Raw genomic sequence first — 21,922 nt, 5'->3', positions numbered from 1 at the left:
ATCGTCTTTTTTTCTTTTCGCCATCTTCTTCGTCGAAGGGTTAGCTTTGAGCTAATGACCGAGCAGACGCAGTCTCAGACTGATTCAAAAGGGGGTGTTTACCTGTTTTACCCAGCAACGGCAAACGTAGGCCAGTATCATCCAATTAAAATAATGGACAATTGCTCCTGCAGCCCTGAACAGGACATGCGCAGTGAAAAATCGATGGATGGATTAAAACAAGTGAGAATATTTTGTTTTATCTGCGAGCCATATGCAATCATCAAAAGAGCCACATCTGGCTCGCGAGCCATAGGTTCCCGACCCCTGATCTATACTCTTTGGTTCTATTCGGTAAAGTCACGTAGGTAAAAAAAAATAAAACAAAAATCACGACGTTTCGGCCACAACACAAGTGGCCTTCACATCAGGTGAAGGGACCGTACTGTCCAGAGGACAGCGTGGGAGTGAAGACAACCAAGCCCAGGTCGCGTCCTTTAAGCTGTGTGGGAGGAAACAAAACGCTTTGACAAAGGAATTAGCATAAAATGACCGTAAAGCACGTAGAGGACAGGCACGGGGGGGGGGGGGGGAGTTTACAAATGTTGGTGTGAAGGGAAATAAGCTGCTGTGAAACTTTGGTATACCACTACTTGAATAAATAAACTGTACCATTGAAAATTAGTTTAATGTTTGGTATGATTTAGAACATCTTTCCAATGATTGCTTAATTTGAAATCGTCTTCTCGGTTGAAATTGTGTCTGTGTTTGTAAATCTGAATTGCCTCGTGGACAAATCTCTGATAAAAACCCGTGAGTTTACAGAGGACCTTGGTATCGGAGAAAACTATATCGTGATCACCCACAGCGTTGTAACAGTGGTCAGCTACGGCAGAAGAATTCGTTCTGCCGTGTTTCAAATCTGATTTGTGCTCGCGAATTCGGTCAGAGACATGTCGTTTCGTCTCCCCGATATAGCAATCACCACAGGTGCAGATCAATTTGTAAAACCCGGGGTACTGTAAGTCAGGAATGACATCCTTCACGGATGGGATCAGGTCACGGATTTTGTGTACTGTATTGAACCGGACCAGGATCTTGTGTTTGTTTAGAATTTTGGAGATATTTTTAGTAACGCCTGCTATATATGGTAGTGTGATGGTTTTGATCGGAGTATCAAGTGGTTGTTTTTGTATGGAGGGAGAAACAGCTTGGCGGATGGTACAGTCAGAGTATCCGTTTCTCTTGAGGGCCAGATGTACATGTTTTAATTCACTGGTCAGGTGGTGTTGGTCCGAAATGCAATGAGCCCTGTGGTATAACGTTTTGATGAGAGAATTCCTTTGAGTCCACCACCCGACGCTGTCCTCTGGACGGTCTCTTCACCTGATGAAAGCCACTTGTGTTGTGGCCGAAACGTCGTGTTTTACTGGTAGGAACGAAGTTGTAAACTGAGTGTACCAGCCTGCAATAGATTAATGTGTCCGTCCGTCTGTCCCCTTTCAATACTTTAACGAATTGAAACCTCGTGCTGTTGGGTGTAAAATCAGCAATAGACAGCGCAGAGACTTGATCTATCTTATTGCACCCAACATTTGGAAGTAACAATGTCATAAAATTGCGCAAAATTCCAATGTTCATACCAGCCCACCCTGCAGGGACCTGTTTTGTTGTTTTATTTTTTACCTACGTGACTTTACCGAATAGAACCAAAGAGTATTTCTATACTGTCATTCTAAATGCATATACTGTATTGGTTATGCGAAATGATATTCCACATTTTATATTATTGTATTACTGATTTATGTTCAAGATACGGCTCTTTACTTTCGGAACGCGTGCACAATTCAAACATTAAAAACAATAATATGATATCATTAAATAATAATTGCGTCATCATAAACAACAACAATAAAACCCCATTATTTGGCTCGGGTCATGCGAATACATGTGACGGGGTGTGTATTTGTCATCACGGTTTTTCTTCGGTAAATTACAGTATATGAGCTATAGCAGCGACCACGAAGACTCCCCCCCAACCCCCGGAAGCGAATGGACTCGCCCGCCTGCCCTGTGTAGCTGCTGTCCGCGGTGCTGAACCAGGTCCGCTGCCCCCAGACACTGCAGCCGTTTACTGTCCGCAGCCTTCTGCTGCTGCCCACTGCTGCCCATTACACGCTCACCCATTGTGCTGGGCTTTTCTTTGTCCACGGCCTTCCCGGCGCAGTGGAAGTGTTATGCTCGAGCCTGCCCATCCCGCCGAGTGAATGCATCCCTCGGCCGCCGGCAAGGGAAACAAAAAGAGGAAGGGGCCGCACCGGCCGAGCCGAACCGGGGCCACCGGGGCCACCGGCGGCAGTGGTGGTGGAGGAGGGGGAGGTGGAAGCGTCGGGAGCGGCTCCAAGCCCGACAGGGTGTCCCTGCACAAGCGCAACCTCCACAACTTCTCGTACCCGCTGCTCGCTTTGTTCGGAGTGCTCAGGTTCCTCGCCTTCCATCTGTGGCTGCTCATCGCCTACGTATGCGAGCGCCTGGGCGACCTGCACGCACGGCGTGCCGAGCCGCAACCCGAAGGGCAGGCGGAGCAGGGGCAGGCAGAGGAAGGGCAGGCCCATGATGGGCAGAGGGAGCAGCGCCAGGAGGGGCAGCGGCCCGAAGACGCCACCCAGCGCCTGCATGCCCACCACAAAAACGCGTTCGAGTGCATCTCGGCTGCGCTCAAGATTGACGAGGAAGACAAAGGTGGGTCGCAGTGAGAGGGCGCGGGTGGCAACGGCAGCGCGTCCGTGGGTCATGAGGTCGTGTGGCCGAGCGGCAGCAGGGCTGGGCATGGTTTGATATCCCTCGGCATGGGTGCAAAGAGAACAAGCTTGTGGTTAAACTATGTTTGAGTTTATTTGATTTGTAACAGGGATGATCCCAGCCAGTTGTCCGGTGATTTTACAGGGGGGATCTGTGGTGCGTAAGCACAACAGCAACAAAAATTAAATAAAAATACAGTAGCAATATTGCCGAGAACGAGTACAAGGCTCCAAAAGGAATATTGCACGTCTAGATTTGGCGGGTTGAAGCACAGCGTTAGGTATTGGTGTACGTGTCACGCGGTTCATGTGATGGTGCTGCACATTGAGTTTCGAATTCGTGGAAGGTGTTGGATATTGTCAAAATGGGCTGAGTCAGGTGGTGGACATTGTGTGGCTGTGAGGCATTGTGGATAAGTGAAGTGTCTAATACTCTTCGGTTCTATTCGGTAAAGTCACGTAGGTAAAAATAACGTGACTTTACCGAATAGAACCAAAGAGTATGGATCCTTGCAGTCACGAAAGCTTCAAATCTAGAAGTGTCTAATTTCTGGGGTTCGGTGATAGCGTGGTTCAATCTGTGATTTTGGCGGGAGTGGTGGGGAGGTTGAGACTCGCTATAAAATATGGTCGGTGTGCATTTTGATAATGAACGATGATGGGTGTTCCCATATGTGTTCCCATGTAGCCCATTACGTAACCTGCATACTGTGCGCGTTGCTGGGGCAGTGTTTCCTTAAGATGAAACAGCCCTCTAGGAATGAGTTGATTCAGCGAAATTGAACGAGGCACTTAAACCCCGATCCCTGCTAATTGTTTTTCATTGCATGTGTTCTGGACACTCTCAGAATGCACTTGCGTTGTGTGTCGTAAATAGATAACGATTATAACGTATTTGCAGAGATATCAATCAAGATTGTGCGAGTAGTGTCATGAGAAAGAGTAGGTGCTGAGTGTATAAAATTGTGTACTGAGCTACATGAGCAGAATAGCCCTCGATATCTGATTGCTCAATTGCACCGATGCAAATCTAGCTGGGGGGGTTACATCTGTTGGGGCAGGTAAAGACAATACTCCACATGAGCTAACCGACATTTAACAAATTCCCCACATCATGGTGTGTAGACCAGTGGATTGCGAGTGTTGCATTTTAAGCAAAACTCATCCTTTTTGTCCAAAGAAGCTTATAGTTATGTGTACATTCATATCATAATTGAGATATCAAGATTAGGTCACATTGCAAAGCAACCGCTCTGGATTCCACGACTGCCAACTCAGCACCTCTTCCCCCAACGCCACCGCGTCTGCTCCACCACAGCACGTCCCTGAGGATGATGATGATGATGACCCAAAGAACTACGCCACGTCACTCCCGAAAATATTTCTCTGACCCAACCACCCACCATATAGCGCATAATTTAACGGGTTTTTTTTAATGGAAGTTGGTTATGCCACCATTGTGTTATTACAGTTGCGATAATTAATCTTAGATAAATTAGGTAAAAATTTACATTTTACGTGATGAATACACTGAAGTTGTTGACCTACGACAGATGATATCCTGATATCATCTCAGGTGATTTAATTTCAACTTTGGTTAATCACAGGTGACTTAATGCATGTATGTTGAACTTATTTCGCACCGTATGTAGCCAACCGTGCTAATCGGAGGTGTGGAAATGGATTTAAGCAGTGTAGACTTGTTATTAACAATATCTTAGACTTTATTGCATCTTAAGCATACAGTAGGGAGTAGACATATACACGTGTAAAACTGAAATTGATTCTCTGACAACGACCACTTAGTTAAAATAGACTACTAGATGCCCTCACACTGTGACACCATGTTGGAGTGTATCTCGAGCACGTGATAGCAGAATGTCACCCCACACTGGTTCACATGCTGGGCACTCCGCTGCATCATCACTCTCAATCGGCCATGCCAGTGTATTGACAACAGAACCTCATTTAAACTGAATAAAAAGGTGATGTATATATGTATATAAAATTGACAGCCCTTTGTCAATCCACTGCTGGATGGAGGTCACGTTACACCTTGCAGTCATGGAGTTTATCTGAATATACTTCACCTTGCCTGTCAGTGGCAGTTGGAGAAGGGACAGTGTCAGCCAAGAGTCAGTTCAGATATCACTCGCCGCTCATGCTAGCCATGACCAGGAATCCAACTCCGGTTGTTATTGTCATAGCACAACGTGCTAATCCATATTCTTTGGTTCTTTCGGTAAAGTCACGTAGGTGATAAAATAAATTTAATCACGACGTTTCGATTGCAACACAAGCAATCATCATCAGGTGTGATAACCACAGCAAGACATTTTTTTACTGAAGTGGGAGATAAGCCAGAGTTAGGGCAGTTAAATAAGTCAGAGAGGGGGAGGGTGAGGGAAAGGGAGGAGGCGAATGGGGAGAGGAAGGACGAACTCTGCAGGGACGCTGAGAGCACGTGACTTTACCGAAATAACCAAAGAATATGGATCCTTGCAGTCCCGAAAACTTCAAATCTAGAATGTGCTAATCACCTGATGTTGTGAATGTGTGCTGGGGAGTGTCAGTGTGGTTCGCTGCTGCCTGGATTCCCTCCTGGACATCCCAAAAATACAGATCGCATGATTGCCCACATTCATATGCTGAAACTCCACTATCATCCATTTGTTTCACGGCCCCTAAGGGCACAGAATTGCAGTGTGACGGCCTACTTTACATGTCTGTTTTATACAGTATTAATGTTGCATCCTATTTCTCAGGAAACCCTGCAGGGCTGAGACTCATTATAGTGACCCTCTTGTGCGTCAGCCTGTGAATGGTTTTCCTAATCAGTGCACATGCAAGGTTCATTACATTGGGATAAAAAATACTGTTAAGAACATCAAACTGTGATGCTATTGCATATTATTATACTAATTGTCTTCAGGCCTCTGAGCTGGAGTATTCCAAATTAAGCATTTTCTGTAGCCTTTGATGCCTTGCCTGAGATTATATCAGTCGTTATCCAAGAGAACCTGGTTTAATCCCAGATGACTGCATGGATATGAATGCAGGATTTCTCCAGCACTGGCATTAGAGTGCAATCTCGCATGTTCAATTGCTCTTCCTGATAATCTGTCTACGCGTTTTTACATCCACGTTTCTGTTCTCCCGTCTCCTATCGATCTATTCTTTGCACTTCCTGTGAGCTAACTTTTACTAACATTCCATTCCTGTCTCCTGCCTTGCCACATTATCTCAATGTTCCACTTTTCTCCATAACTTCCAATTCTGTATGCATTTTCTCTGTCAAAATGTCCTTTTCTTGCCAATTCTTGCCAATTCCCCCCATGCTCCGTTCTTGCCATGCCATGCTGACCTTCCTTACCTTGTTGTAATTGGGCCAGGCCGTAAGGAGGAGGCAGTGGAGTGGTATAGGAGAGGCATCTCCCAGCTGGAGCAGGGAATCCGCATCTCCATCGAGGGGGAAGGTACGTTGAGCAATTTAAAGGTTGGGCTTTAGCCAGGAAGGGTACTCAAGACCAGTTCTAGGCCCCCGAGGCTGCTTCAAAGACACCAGCTCTGCTCTTGACCTCGACCGTGGTCTCGGAGGTGTGACCTGTGGTGTCCTTGGTCTGAGAACTTTGAGTACTTAGGTATTTCAAACTGGCCACATGCACTTTCTCAAAGTGAAAACTTTGGTAGTATTTCTAAATATTGACTGGTTGATAAGGTGGGACCTTTCAGGCCAGTATCAAAACATAACAATAGGGTTTACCCTTTCTGGTAATAAGACAGGTGTTAAGATGTTAAAACACAGTTTGCAATTAGGCCATAAACAAGGCTGTCTCTGGTGTGGACCAATCAGTTTCAAAGACAATGCACACATTACCAGAGCATGTTTTTGTTTGCATGTTCACTACAAGTATGCAGTGTGGTTAATGCAGACATGATTCCTTGCTAAAGGTTTCTGTTTGTTGTTTTAACATCTTAACACAAACTGTTTCATCGCCAGAAAGAGTAAAACATTCTTACATGGCAAAGGAGGTCTAATGATGTCGATGCTTACCCCGAGCCCTCATTACTTTGATAGTGCATTGTCTTTGAGCTGTACGCCTTTTGGCGTCCTCTGGTCTAGCACCAATTGGTTCGAGGCTCAAAAGAAAGCCGTCCCTGTTGTGGACCAATTAGTTTCAAGGACAATGCATATATTATCATAGCGCGTTTTTTGTTTGCATTTTGACCGCAAGTATTGTGGTTAATGCACACATGATTCCTTGTAAAAGGTTTCAGTTTTGTTGCCAGAAAAAAGGGGAAAACCCCTATTATTATATTCTTATATGGTTGGTGTGATTGAATCTGTCACCTTTTTGTAGAAAGCAAAGCGCTTGCAGTGGTTTTTGTAAGCCATGGTTTTCAGCTCGAAAAAAGGACGCAGAAAGGCATGGTCCACAGATAGTTATGATAACAACTTTTGTATCTGTATAGTCTCTGATCAGCAGAATATATTGTGAATAAAATATGTTGTGTCTTAATTTCATATAACCTTCAGGTATTGCATATTTTGTAATCGAGCAGTATCCATGTATAGGTTAATATAAGCATAGCTGGCTAAAACTAAGGGTGTGTGTTTGACCAAAGGAAGGCAAAGATAAGGAATTACCAACGAAACAACATTTCACAATGATGATCTTGTCCCAGGATACCAATTTTCCCTGTGAATAGCCACAACAATATCAACTCATCCAGAGGTAAGTAAAATCCCTGAAGGTGATAATTTGTATACAACAAATCGAGTCCCATTACAGAACAGAGCGGAGTTCAACTTGGCACCTCTTGTCACGCATATGTATTCCTTCTACTTTGCATTGTTATACATTTATATGACAAAACATGTATTTGTATTGTTTAAATGTCAGAGCATCTGAAGATGCTGTACAATAACATTTAGATAGACTGTACTCGCATTTTAGACAGAAAGTGGCATAGTTATATTATTGCCTATCAACCGTGACTCAGAGAAGAATGTCACTGGATTATACTTGTGATATTTCTATTTACCTGGCTTCCTGCGACCATATTCATGAGACAGATAACATTTTAACTTGCATACTCTGATTAGAAGCATTACCTTTGTTACTTCGAGATGCTAGCGTATTGATTTATAAGACACGGACAAAACTTCGTGTGGCCGTTCGCTCGTGCTAGAATCGGTGTGCCACGTGCACACTGCTCAACAAAGGGCACCGCAGGGGCCTTTGATGCTGGCTCTGAGCCTCCCACAAAGCTGATGTTTCATACGAGCCGAGGACAGTTCCGTCGCAGCACAGCACACTCAGCCATCATTTCTCCATTCTGGGATGAAGGCCTCCCCCAAGGTGTCATCACCTCTCACGGTTTTGCAAAGCAATAATCCACCTACAGTAGGGACTCCACACGAGTTGATTTCGTCGCTCCATCTCTGCTAAAGGAACGATCGCTGCTCACTAAAAACGCCACCCTCTACCATTTGTTTCTCTGCAGTAAATACACATTCTAAGATGATGCCGAGGATGATGAAATTGCAGGTCTGCAGAATCCTTGCTGTTGTAGGAATGACACAGAACGATATTCGTGGATCTTGAAATACCGTATTCCGCTGTCTTATCATCAATTATTTGAGGACACATATTAACATGCACTGAGGTACAGTGTACGGTAATGAATGTGCAGCGCCGGGTGATGTAATCTCAGGTCTGTGGAACCCCTTGGGAGTGATGTGGGGGGGGGCTGTGTGCGTTGCCGTGGCCAGGGCGGTGGTGGCTCCCAAGCCTTTGGCTTCAGTCAGCTTGCCTTGGGTCTCTGAAGAGATACATCTGCCCTGGGGGGGTGGCCACGGGTTTTTTATGTGGCTGTCTCAGCTGGGAAAGCTGCAGCTCAATTAATATTTTTTTACAGAATTGTACGACACTCAGCAATTTGCATGAATTTGTTAGCGTCCGTTAATTTTAGATTATTTGTTTTAAGATGTTCACAGCGCTTGCCTACCCTAGTAGTAGTTATTTTCCGTAATCTGAACAATCTGGATGTAAACGTTTTCCACAGCTTTCTAGGTCATTTATTATTTACTTTGCTTCCATTATTTACGCGTTGTTGCTTTTGATGTTTAAATGTTTTGGTCTGAATCACAATCAATTTAAGTGTCTATTCACGAAATTTGACATTTTTGTCTTCGCGATTTGATGTTTTTGCTTTTGTTTGCGTCTGTAACCTCGGTTTTTGTTGAAAGAGACTTCCACTCTCAATGAGCTCTTAACCGGTCACAGTGGTTCTGCCCGTACGGAGCTGGCCCGGTAGGTCAGAGGTCAGAGCGCTGGGCGACCGCCACTGAGATCCTCGCTTCAAACCTACGCAACCACTTTCGATTCAATTCCTGATTTGTCTTTAATGCCGGCAGCTTTCCCCTCTGGGCTGCCCGTTAGGCAAAGGGGGTGGGGCGCTCTTGCCCTGTCGAGTCTTTGGGGCTGCGAGTTTGAAACCATATGCACAGCCTCTCCCGGCCCCAGGTGTTGCCATGCCTAGTTAATTATGAGCAAATGAATTACTTTAATGGGTGATACATAATTCATTTCCGCAGCCAATGAGAATTTCCAGACCCCGTGTGTTGTGGCTGCCCTGTTTGGCCCCAGGCGCGGTGGCAGCTGCTTCAACATCCCATGCTGCTGTGCCACTTTTAATGAGAAAAGTACATCCGCTCTACCCACAAATAATAAGCAAATCAACTTTCTCTTCCACATCTCCAAGTACAAATTTAATATTCAGCCTGTTGTTCTTCGAGGTTTATGTTTACCGTTATCCATCCGCTAAAACTGACTCCGCTGATGCGACACCTAAGGTGGAAACTAGTCGATTTGTTCGCTTGAACAAGGGCTTCTAGAAGGACATTAATCTAATAGCCGATCTTGTGTGGATACAGTATGGAGCATAGCACAGTACAACAAACAGATTTAGGGTATTTTGAGTCAGGAGATGTATTTATTCTATTGTTCAGAATTATCCTATAACAGCGAGTGGGTTTTTTTTAATGTAGTCTTTGGCGCCGACACGACCTCATGTTAAGAGGGTGTATAGGACAAATAGATGCGGAACATACACAAATTGTGTCACGCCACCATATGTGGTCTAAACAAAGTGTTATACTGTGTAGGAACCTCCTGGTTACACAAGCCCACAGGGGATTATTGTGTCCGTCCGTCCATCGTGCATCCAAAAATGGGAGGCGTGGGGCTGGGTGGGGAGGGTGGGGAGGGGCTGGGTGGGGAGGGGCTGGGTGGGGAGGGGAGGGGCTGGGTGGGGAGGGGAGGGAGGGGAGGGGAGGGTGGGGAGGGGCTGGGTGGGGATGGTGGGGCTGAGTGGGGAGGGGAGGTTGGGGAGGGGCTGGGTGGGGAGGGTGGGGAGGGGCTGGGTGGGGAGGGGCTGGGTGGGGAGGGTGGGGCTGGGTGGTGGGTGGGAGGGGTGGGGCTGGGTGGGGAGGGGCTGGTCACCCCGTGGTGCCCTTATAAAACTCAACGTTTAACCTACTCACGCCGGCTTGTGCCAGCCCTCACAGTCGGGGATATTGTGCGGAATACACCACGTGGTGCCGCCGTTGACCCTGGCCATTGACCGAGCAACCAAACGTTCGTACCAGCTCCCTCCGCAGGAATGTGTTATTGCTCTCCGATGTGTTTTCAGGTTTAACCGCATATTGGTCTGCACCGTGACCTTTTCGTGTTGCACCGCGCATTGTTCAGTGCAATCTGATAAGACAACGCAGCAGCAGAGGCCTTGTAGTATACCTGTGGCTAAGCACCCGTTATCAATGGCAAGCTTTTCATGGGGCGCACAATCCATGTGGGGATCAGCTACCCTGTGATGCTTCACAGAATATATCCCCAAATCTCAGCTGTCTCATCACAGATAAGGTTATTGGTATTTATTTCCTTTGGGGTAAAATCCCCTTGCTGTTGGGTGTTACACAGGTGTCACATCAGGTTTATTATAGTATTTAGTTTATAGTATTTAGTGTGGGGGCACACTTAAATGAAACATACCGCAGTTAACATTGACTCATGGTGATGAGCACCTGAAGCGTTGTGGAAACATCACGAGTGAGACAAAGACGGCCGGGCGTGGTCAGGGCCGGATTAAGGCACGGGGGGCTTTAGGGGCTGCAGTCCAGGGGCCTCTGCCAGCCGGAGGGCCTCCAGAGGTGAAGTGAAAAGTTGATTCATTTGTGAATACTGAATTTTATTTGTTGTTAGCCTTGTAAAATACATTTAATTTTTCTTTAACTTTGTTTTCCTTTTGTAAATATTACTGGGAACCTCACAGAACCTGTAGCCCAGGGGGCCTACGCAATGTTAATCTGGCCCTGGTTGTGGTGCCGGCCACCCACCCCCTCGTGTGCCACGCTAGCCTTCATATGCGCTCGCGAACAGCACTTGTCCCAAAACTCCGCGAAAGGCTACACGGAGGATCTTTGTCCTTGTTGTTGTTATTGTTGTCTTCGTGTGCACGTATGAAGAACAGCGTGAATGTTGCGTTCACCGTGTGCAGGAGAGCAGATCGATAGAGCGCGGCGTTTGCAGGCGAAAATGAAAACGAACCTGGTGATGGCAAAAGACCGCCTGGAACTTCTCGGTGAGCACCGCATTCCACCACCACCGCCGCCACTTCACTGGCGCGCACCACAGAGGGCCAGCTACTCCGTACAAAATGCACCATAACCAATGTGAGCATTTCGAAGCCAGATGGGGCACATTGTTTCCAACGTCGAAGACCTGAGGGGAAAATGGACGGAATTATTTAAAATGCAAAGCAGAATAGAAATGGGGCTTTGTGTTGTCAATGATTGCGGTGGTTGTGTAGAGAACGGGTTAAAATGGCAGAAACGAATAACAGCGACGATTAGAGTATAGATAATTTAATTTTAATTGACATAACATCGAGACCACAATTCCTGTTTCATTTAGTAAGCTGCACATGAAATTTACCTTGTTTAGGTAAACTTTATGATTAAGCAGAGGCGGTGCCTTCCTAAACTTTGACAGTCACCTGAATGCATATTGTTTAACTTTGAGCGTTAATAACTCTGCAACAATGTAACACGTGAACATTTACACATTTTGGCCAGAGCATCATTGAAACCCCGCTGATTTTCATCGACACAGGTTCAATCATTGCTGTAAGCGAGATAGCACCACGTCTATTGGCGATGTTGCGGATCTTCATTCAACACGCAGGGTGAAAAACACCAGAAGCATATTTTCCCTGAAACCTTCAGCATAGGTGTGCCCTGATGCCTATTCATGAAAAAAAATCCTTTATAAATGTGATTTAAAAAGCTATACATACAGTGTCAGAGGCTGAGATAATAGGGGCCTGCACTATATAATGTAACACCTCTTGAAGCTTGACTGAAGGAAACTAGAATTGGAGATAAGCCAGTAAGCTCCCGGAATAAATAGAATTGACAAAAGTAAAACACAACATTCTCACTGGATCACTGTTTGTGCGCTAAGGAAGCTGGAATTCGGTGAACCCGTGTTGCCCTTTTACATCTCGGGTAATCCATGTGCTCTGTCAGTGTGCTCTCTCTCTCTGTTAGCCGTGGCCAGGAGTACAACTCAGGCCGCCAGGCGCATTAACCACTGCACGACTCAGCATGATACATACCTTACTGTGCGTGCGTGCTCTCTCCGTGTGGTGCTGCATAGAGGTGGGAAGCCTGCCCAGACGCAGGGATCCGCTCACCCACAAGAGCCAGTCCCTGCCACGCTGGGGCCCCGGGAATTCCAGCAGTCCTCGGACCCACGCACATCATCACCACTGCGTTCAGCCTACCAGCAGCAACCACCAGCGCCACAGGAGCGCCGGAGGGGGTCTCAACCTGACCGGCCTACCGCGGCCTGTTGGGCCCTCTTCCCTACTCTCCCTTCCCTCCGGGGCTACCTCATCGGCAGCAGCGGCGACAGCGAATCCACTGCCCAGGCAGGGCTCGCCACCCAGCCCGGCATCTGGGCTGTACCGCCAACTGAGCCAGCCAGCCCTCTCAGCCACCGCCAAGGTCAGAGCTCTGAACTCTGAACCACCTGGCCACCATCGTAAATGAATGTACTGAATGCATGCAGCTGCAGCTTCGTAGAATGATCTACAACGTAGACATTTTTCGATGTATTATTTTATTTCCATTCTACGTGACTTTACCGAAAGAACCAAGAAGATGAACATAGACATGGCCTGCTGCTCTCATCGCATTCATTCAAGCGGCTGACACAATTAGTTCTCCTTTTTTATATTGTAAAAAATAACTTTCAATTTTAAAGTAATCATATAAATAAAAAATAGTCAACCCGCATGTGCCTAATAACAGATATCTGACTTATTGTTGAAAATGAATATTACGGTTTTTATCACTATCCACTCTTAGTGGTGTTGCTCCACAGTACCATGTTACGTGTGAGACATTACTCCAGTGCTGCAGATGGGTATCTATGTGTGTTCACGTAGAACTCGATACACGGGTGTCTGTAAGCAGCATGTATGTAAGTGTGCATCTCCACATGCCTCGTAGTTGTGGGCAGTGGCGTAGCATCATTAGGGGGCTGTTGTGACCGGACCCCAAGAGTGAAAAAATACAAATTACTGAGCTTCTCACGATAAAGATTATAAACTGCGTAATTATATCACATTTTAAATCGGCGACTGTTCATAACTGTAGGTGAACGACTGTGTGGTAGTTCCTGGTAAACGTGTGTGTGTGTGAGATTGTGAAAGACGGTGTGGTAGCCCCTGGTAAACGTGTGTGTGTGAGAGAGATTGTGAAAGACGGTGTGGTAGCCCCTGATAAACGTGTGTGTGAGAGATTGTGAAAGACGGTATGGTAGCCCCTGGTAAACGTGTGTGTGTGAGAGATTGTAAAAGACGGTGTGGTAGCCCCTGGTAAACGTGTGTGTGAGATTGTGAAAGACGGTGTGGTAGCCCCTGGTAAACGTGTGTGTGTGTGAGATTGTGAAAGACGGTGTGGTAGCCCCCGGTAAACGTGTGTGTGTGTGTGAGAGATTGTGAAAGACGGTGTGGTAGCCCCTGGTAAACGTGTGTGTGTGTGAGAGATTGTGAAAGACGGTATGGTAGCCCCTGGTAAACGTGTGTGTGTGAGAGAGATTGCGAAAGACGGTGTGGTAGCCCCTGGTAAACGTGTGTGTGTGAAAGACGGTGTGGTAGCCCCTGGTAAACGTGTGTGTGTGTGAGAGATTGTGAAAGACGGTGTGGTAGCCCCTGGTAAACGTGTGTGTGTGAGAGATTGTGAAAGACGGTATGGCAGCCCCTGGTAAACGTGTGTGTGTGTGAGAGATTGTGAAAGACGGTGTGGTAGCCCCTGGTAAACGTGTGTGTGTGTGAGATTGTGAAAGACGGTATGGTAGCCCCTGGTAAACGTGTGTGTGTGTGAGATTGTGAAAGACGGTGTGGTAGCCCCTGGTAAACTTGTGTGTGTGTGAGAGATTGTGAAAGACGGTGTGGTAGCCCAATGGTAAGCGTGTGTGTGTGTGAGAGATTGTGAAAGACGGTGTGGTAGCCCCTGGTAAACGTGTGTGTGTGAGATTGTGAAAGACGGTATGGTAGCCCCTGGTAAACGTGTGTGTGTGAAAGACGGTGTGGTAGCCCCTGGTAAACGTGTGTGTGTGTGAGATTGTGAAAGACGGTGTGGTAGCCCCTGGTAAACGTGTGTGTGTGTGAGAGATTGTGAAAGACGGTGTGGTAGCCCAATGGTAAGCGTGTGTGTGTGAGAGATTGTGAAAGACGGTGTGGTAGCCCCTGGTAAACGTGTGTGTGTGAGAGAGATTGTGAAAGACGGTGTGGTAGCCCCTGGTAAACTTGTGTGTGTGTGAGAGATTGTGAAAGACTGCTGCTGCTGCCTGCTCTTTGGTTCTTTCGGTAAAGTCACGTAGAAAATCCAATCAAATAATAATAATAGGATACGACGTTTCGGTTGCTACACAAGCAGCCATCATCAGGTAAGAATGAATGATAAAACACAGACACGGGAACAGCATAGACAGACACACATGCAGAGACACACCGAGCGAGACACACACCAAGACAAACAAAAAGACTGCTGCTGCTGTTGGGACAACTCCTACCACCTGCTGTGAAGCGGTTACGCTAAAGAATCCTAGAGCACACTAACAGACCTTCCTCCCGCATGCGCTTTAGTCGGTTTCCACTGCCCAGTGTAGGGAGACGTGGTTCCGTGCGTAGCCAACCACGCACATTGCAGTTGCGGAGGAATGACAACAAACTCAACACAAAAAAGCAGCTCTAAAGAAATTAGTTTCCAATATCGATGATTTAAAAGTGCATCGCTCAAGTGGCTTCCGAATATCGAAAGGAAGAGCATTCCGGACGGCCGCAGAGGCGCATCCACAAAGCGCGCGATGGCAGTGGCGACCGTCTTTGGTCGATGGCCAGCCAAATGCCGCTGCAAGGATGGGTCTGAGTTGGCGTGATGGTTTTATGCTCCCTGACGAGATCCAGCGAGGTATTGCGGTTCGTTTGCGGTAAGCGCTTTGTTTGTGATAAGTGCGACCTCATGATGTATTGGTTTGGCAGCCGGAAGCGTGGACCCCCTCGTCACTGCTGTGCCCGACTTCACACACACTTGTGTGGTACGACACGACACCCCCCACCCGCCCCACCAATAATGTATTTACCCACTGGTCGGCCACCACTGCTTGTGGGTCTTGCTGTGTGCGTGCACCACTGTGTTTGTGCGCGCACGTGGAGAGCGGCAGCTGTCAGCGTGCTTCGCCACGAACCCGGCCACCCGAGTTGGATTCCCGCTCATGGCCAACACCCAGTGACGATTATCTTAACCGGTCCTGCGCCCCCCCTCCCCTAGGTCGACTCAGCCTCAAATGAGTACCTGGTGTGGTGTGTGCAATTATCGCCACGAGGGAGACAAAGGCGACCGGGTGTGATGCTGGCCACCCACCCCCTCGTGTGCTCTGCTGGCCTTCATAGGTGCTGCTCACTAACAGCACTTGCCCCTGCAGTTTGTTGAGGCGACACGGGGGGATCTTTGTCTTTGTGCACGTGCAGGCTGCTGGGGTGAAGGGTTCGTCTCGGCCCAGCAGCCGGGGCAGCACGCCGCTCTCTTCCCCCTCGCGCAAAATGGAACTCAAGAACCTGCGCAACGTGGACAGCAAATTGGCCAGCCTCATCCTCAATGAGATCGTGGACAGGTCCGCAAAAAAACGAGCCATGCATCGGCGCTCTGTGTCGAGTCCTGAGCGTGTCGAGTCCTGAGCGTGTCGAGTCCTGACGAGTCCTGAGTGTGTCGAGTCCTGAGTGTGTCGAGTCCTGACGAGTCCTGAGTGTGTCGAGTCCTGAGTGTGTTGAGTCCTGTGTGTCGAGTCCTGTCGAGTCCTGAGTGTGTCGAGTCCTGAGTGTGTCGAGTCCTGAGTGTGTCCAGTCCTGAGTGTGTCGAGTCCTGACGAGTCCTGAGTGTGTCGAGTCCTGACGAGTCCTGTGTGTGTCGAGTCCTGAGTGTGTCGAGTCCTGTCGAGTCCTGAGTGTGTCGAGTCCTGACGAGTCCTGAGTGTGTCGAGTCCTGACGAGTCCTGAGTGTGTCGAGTCCTGAGTGTGTCGAGTCCTGAGTGTGTCGAGTCCTGACGAGTCCTGAGTGTGTCGAGTCCTGAGCGTGTCGAGTCCTGTCGAGTCCTGAGCGTGTCGAGTCCTGTCGAGTCCTGAGTGTGTCGAGTCCTGAGTGTGTCGAGTCCTGTCGAGTCCTGAGCGTGTCGAGTCCTGTCGAGTCCTGAGTGTGTCGAGTCCTGTCGAGTCCTGAGTGTGTCGAGTCCTGAGTGTGTCGAGTCCTGACGAGTCCTGAGTGTGTCGAGTCCTGAGTGTGTTGAGTCCTGTGTGTCGAGTCCTGTCGAGTCCTGAGTGTGTCGAGTCCTGAGTGTGTCGAGTCCTGAGTGTGTCCAGTCCTGAGTGTGTCGAGTCCTGACGAGTCCTGAGTGTGTCGAGTCCTGACGAGTCCTGTGTGTGTCGAGTCCTGAGTGTGTCGAGTCCTGTCGAGTCCTGAGTGTGTCGAGTCCTGACGAGTCCTGAGTGTGTCGAGTCCTGACGAGTCCTGAGTGTGTCGAGTCCTGAGTGTGTCGAGTCCTGAGTGTGTCGAGTCCTGACGAGTCCTGAGTGTGTCGAGTCCTGAGCGTGTCGAGTCCTGTCGAGTCCTGAGCGTGTCGAGTCCTGTCGAGTCCTGAGTGTGTCGAGTCCTGAGTGTGTCGAGTCCTGTCGAGTCCTGAGCGTGTCGAGTCCTGTCGAGTCCTGAGTGTGTCGAGTCCTGTCGAGTCCTGAGTGTGTCGAGTCCTGAGTGTGTCGAGTCCTGACGAGTCCTGAGTGTGTCGAGTCCTGACGAGTCCTGTGTGTGTCGAGTCCTGAGTGTGTCGAGTCCTGACGAGTCCTGAGTGTGTCGAGTCCTGACGAGTCCTGAGTGTGTCGAGTCCTGAGTGTGTCGAGTCCTGTGTGTGTCGAGTCCTGTGCGTGTCGAGTCCTGTGTGTGTCGAATCTTCCCAGGACTTTAAAAGTCCCAGTTTGTAATCAGTTGTGAAACCATACACCATTCAAAATCATGTATTTGGATGTAAATAGGTTTTCCCCTTTTTCTGCGTGTCTCGTGCCGTGTGAATCAGCGCTGTGTCTCGTGCCGTGTGAATCAGCGATGTGTGTCTCGTGCCGTGTGCATCAGCGCTGTGTGTGTCGTGTGGTGTGAATCAGCGCTGTGTGTGTCGTGTGGTGTGAATCAGCGCTGTGTGTCTCGTGGTGTGAATCAGCGCTGTGTGTCTCGTGTGGTGTGAATCAGCGCTGTGTGTCTCGTGTGGTGTGAATCAGCGCTGTGTGTCTCGTGTGGTGTGAATCAGCGCTGTGTGTCTCGTGTGGTGTGAATCAGCGCTGTGTGTCTCGTGGTGTGAATCAGCGCTGTGTGTCTCGTGTGGTGTGAATCAGCGCTGTGTGTCTCGTGTGGTGTGAATCAGCGCTGTGTGTCTCGTGTGGTGTGAATCAGCGCTGTGTGTCTCGTGTGGTGTGAATCAGCGCTGTGTGTCTCGTGCGGTGTGAATCAGCGCTGTGTGTCTCGTGTGGTGTGAATCAGCGCTGTGTGTCTCGTGTGGTGTGAATCAGCGCTGTGTGTCTCGTGCGGTGTGGATCAGCGCTGTGTGTCTCGTGGTGTGAATCAGCGCTGTGTGTCTCGTGTGGTGTGAATCAGCGCTGTGTGTCTCGTGCGGTGTGAATCAGCGCTGTGTGTCTCGTGCGGTGTGGATCAGCGCTGTGTGTCTCGTGCGGTGTGAATCAGCGCTGTGTGTCTCGTGCGGTGTAAATCAGCGCTGTGTGTGTCGTGTGGTGTGAATCAGCGCTGTGTGTCTCGTGTGGTGTGAATCAGCGCTGTGTGTCTCGTGTGGTGTGAATCAGCGCTGTGTGTCTCGTGGTGTGAATCAGCGCTGTGTGTCTCGTGCCGTGTGAATCAGCGCTGTGTGTCTCGTGTGTTGTGAATCAGTGCTGTGTGTCTCGTGTGGTGTGAATCAGCGCTGTGTGTCTCGTGCGGTGTGAATCAGCGCTGTGTGTCTCGTGCGGTGTGAATCAGCGCTGTGTGTCTCGTGCGGTGTGAATCAGCGCTGTGTGTCTCGTGCGGTGTGAATCAGCGCTGTGTGTCTCGTGTGGTGTGAATCAGCGCTGTGTGTCTCGTGCGGTGTGAATCAGCGCTGTGTGTCTCGTGCGGTGTGAATCAGCGCTGTGTGTCTCGTGCGGTGTGAATCAGCGCTGTGTGTCTCGTGCGGTGTGAATCAGCGCTGTGTGTCTCGTGTGGTGTGAATCAGCGCTGTGTGTCTCGTGTGGTGTGAATCAGCGCTGTGTGTCACGTGTAGTGTGAATCAGCGCTGTGTGTGTCGTGCGGGTGAATCAGTGCTGTGTGTCTCGTGTGGTGTGCATCAGCGCTGTGTGTCTCGTGTGGTGTGAATCAGCGCTGTGTGTCTCGTGTGGTGTGAATCAGCGCTGTGTGTGTCGTGCGGTGTGAATCAGCGCTGTGTGTCTCGTGCGGTGTGAATCAGCGCTGTGTGTCTCGTGCGGTGTGAATCAGCGCTGTGTGTCTCGTGCGGTGTGAATCAGCGCTGTGTGTCTCGTGCGGTGTGAATCAGCGCTGTGTGTCTCGTGCGGTGTGAATCAGCGCTGTGTGTCTCGTGTGGTGTGAATCAGCGCTGTGTGTCTCGTGTGGTGTGAATCAGCGCTGTGTGTGTCGTGCGGTGTGAATCAGCGCTGTGTGTCTCGTGCGGTGTGAATCAGCGCTGTGTGTCTCGTGCGGTGTGAATCAGCGCTGTGTGTCTCGTGCGGTGTGAATCAGCGCTGTGTGTCTCGTGCGGTGTGAATCAGCGCTGTGTGTCTCGTGTGGTGTGAATCAGCGCTGTGTGTCTCGTGTGGTGTGAATCAGCGCTGTGTGTGTCGTGCGGTGTGAATCAGCGCTGTGTGTCTCGTGCGGTGTGAATCAGCGCTGTGTGTCTCGTGCGGTGTGAATCAGCGCTGTGTGTCTCGTGCGGTGTGAATCAGCGCTGTGTGTCTCGTGTGGTGTGAATCAGCGCTGTGTGTCTCGTGCGGTGTGAATCAGCGCTGTGTGTCTCGTGCGGTGTGAATCAGCGCTGCGCTCTGTGTGCTGCAGTGTCCTCTCGGTGCAGTGGGACGACATCGCGGGGCAGGAGCTGGCCAAGCAGGCTCTGCAAGAGATCGTCATCCTGCCCTCGCTACGGCCAGAGGTGCGCTCACCTCGTCCGTCGCTTGCTGCTCATGTATACGAAGACAACGCGCTGACGATGACAAAATCGTGTTGCAGTGTATATGTGCAAGCGCCCTTGCAGTGCAATGAACTTACAATCACTGATGCTCCCAATCCGGAAGAACTCATTGGGCCAAATTCACATGCGGCTATGACCACACCGCTCTCTCACACACCGTGCCGACCTTCACAGGTGCTTGCTGACAGCGCTTGCCCCAACAGCCTGTGTAGATTTCACGGGGGATCTTTGTACAATAGTACGTGTAAGGCATTCGTGAATATAAACTTGTGTGCTGATGTGCATGGTGAGTGCATGCACGCACAACATGTTGGACCTTTCGTGCATTGCGTCGGTGTAATCGTGAACGTGCGCATATGCAGCGTGTGCTGTCTTTGGTTGTTGTGCACGCGCGTTCGTGCGCGTGTTTCAGCTCTTCACAGGGCTGCGCGCACCGGCCAAAGGCCTCCTGCTCTTTGGGCCGCCAGGAAACGGCAAGACGATGCTGGTGAGCCCTGTCGCATTCACACCACTCTCGGCTGTTGTGCTTCTTTCGTCAGGACATCACGTCAGAGCTCTGTTCTTGCGGAGCTCACCCTTGGGGTGCGCTCTTCTCTTCCTCAGGCTAAAGCTGTGGCCAGCGAGTCGAGCGCCACCTTCTTCAATATAAGCGCGGCCAGTCTCACCTCCAAATATGTGAGTCACCGCTCAAAAACTTCCCAAGCACCTGGCAACTTTTCTCAGTTCAGCAAACGTGTTAACTCTCATCTGTTAACATCTTTGGTGAACACTGTTGGTTTGTTGCTGGCCATTTAAGCTTTTCTGGGCCAAGCACATTCCACATTTTTATGGTCAGAACCATTTTCTCAGTAGGATGAACCCTGGTGCCTTCTAAAATAAGTGGAAGTATTTTTAGCATGATATGATGTTTACTTGATATTAAACTCTTGAATGAATATATTGTGTCGTCTAACACATTACTTTTTCTTGTATATTACATATCCATTAAATATGTACACTGGAAAGTGAGCTTTTGGATCTTCTATGGTTCTTTCGGTAAAGTCACGTTGATAGAAAAAATAACAATAAAATAAAGTGAATAAAAATATCACGACGTTTCGATCGCAACACAAGCGGTCATCATCAGGAACAGGGAGGTTAGCCTCTGAAGGCAAACTGTTGATAAAGGTTTAGAGATGGGCGAGGCAGCGAATGTTGATGTCGGAGAAGGCTCCGACACCGGCAGATTTTGGAATTAGTGATGAATAATTTCGCGTGATCTTTAACCTGGAATTGAACATCAAGTCAGAGATAGATACAATAATGGTGAGGCAAGCCCACGCATTGTGAGCGGCAGAGAATGATTGACCGTCGCTTTCCAATTTTCCTGCTGTACAAAAAAATCACTCTTTGAGTGCAGGGCCATATTCTCGTTGTCTCCTTACGCGTGTCCAGGTGGGAGAGGGTGAGAAGCTGGTGCGAGCCTTGTTTTCTGTGGCGAGGGAGCTGCAGCCTTCGATCATATTCATAGGTTCCGCACCCCTGATCCACGACAATACAGCAGCACACATCACATGCCACGATATTCTGCACAGTTTCCACCCCCATTCTGCATCCTCACCACTCACTCACCACGTAGAATGATCCCTTTTTCATTTTGTTCAACTGGCTCGGTGCCTGGGCAAGAAATCATTACGGCGAATGCCATCGATGCCACCATATCCCATCAACGTTTCCTTCCTTCTGTCTGCAAAATCGAAACCCGGGATGTGAATGACATGCGTCCGTCACGATTCGCTATTCATCATTTTGCGTTGCCATGATTACATATGCCCGTTGTTCGGTGGCCCAGTCCAACCCTGTAGATTTCCTGAGATTTTATTTGGTGATGGCTTGCGTTCGTACGTGTATGCTTACATATGTCTATTTCGATTGGCATGTGTGTGCGACCACGTAGATGAGGTGGACAGTGTGCTGTGTGAGCGGCGGGAGGGTGAGCATGAGGCGAGCCGGCGACTCAAGACGGAGTTCCTTGTGGAGTTTGATGGGGTATGGCTCCCGGCATGAAATCAGCACCCGCATGTTCATCCAGCTGGCTGCCAGTGGCGCAGCGTTGACTTAAATTGGAAGGACGCGAATTCAAACGCCCACTTGGGGGTCAACACAGCCTATCGTCTCCCTGGGGTCAGTACAATAATAATAATCATTGAGGTGGCTGGGTGGCTCACAGATCCGAGCGCTGAGCTGGCACTGTTGAATTCTCAGGTGTAGCGAGGTGATGGTCTCAGCCCAATGACCACGCACACCCCCCCCCCCCCCCCC

The 21,922-nt window shown here is 49.0% G+C and overlaps 1 protein-coding gene across 1 annotated transcript in view; it reads left to right on the top strand.

The window, feature by feature from the left end:
* Window positions 1–1,946: 1,946 nt before the first annotated feature.
* The window catches only part of LOC116939336 (spastin), a 39,414-nt gene continuing 19,438 nt past the window's right edge, over window positions 1,947–21,922 (top strand). The window contains exons 1-10 of the mRNA XM_032947561.2: window positions 1,947–2,721; window positions 6,173–6,256; window positions 11,343–11,426; window positions 12,503–12,852; window positions 15,885–16,027; window positions 19,489–19,582; window positions 20,034–20,108; window positions 20,225–20,296; window positions 21,056–21,131; window positions 21,558–21,649. Coding sequence (XP_032803452.2) covers window positions 2,247–2,721; window positions 6,173–6,256; window positions 11,343–11,426; window positions 12,503–12,852; window positions 15,885–16,027; window positions 19,489–19,582; window positions 20,034–20,108; window positions 20,225–20,296; window positions 21,056–21,131; window positions 21,558–21,649 — 1,545 coding nt within the window. The 5' untranslated portion in view covers window positions 1,947–2,246. The remainder of the gene's footprint in view (window positions 2,722–6,172; window positions 6,257–11,342; window positions 11,427–12,502; window positions 12,853–15,884; window positions 16,028–19,488; window positions 19,583–20,033; window positions 20,109–20,224; window positions 20,297–21,055; window positions 21,132–21,557; window positions 21,650–21,922) is intronic.

The sequence above is a fragment of the Petromyzon marinus genome, chromosome 6 (genome assembly GCF_048934315.1).
Source record: "Petromyzon marinus isolate PM22_M1 ecotype Great Lakes invasive population chromosome 6, UKy_Petmar_22M1.pri1.0, whole genome shotgun sequence".
Lineage (NCBI taxonomy): Eukaryota > Metazoa > Chordata > Hyperoartia > Petromyzontiformes > Petromyzontidae > Petromyzon > Petromyzon marinus.
The sequence above is the reverse complement of the archived record's forward strand: the minus strand, read 5'-3'. Positions and strand labels throughout refer to the sequence as shown.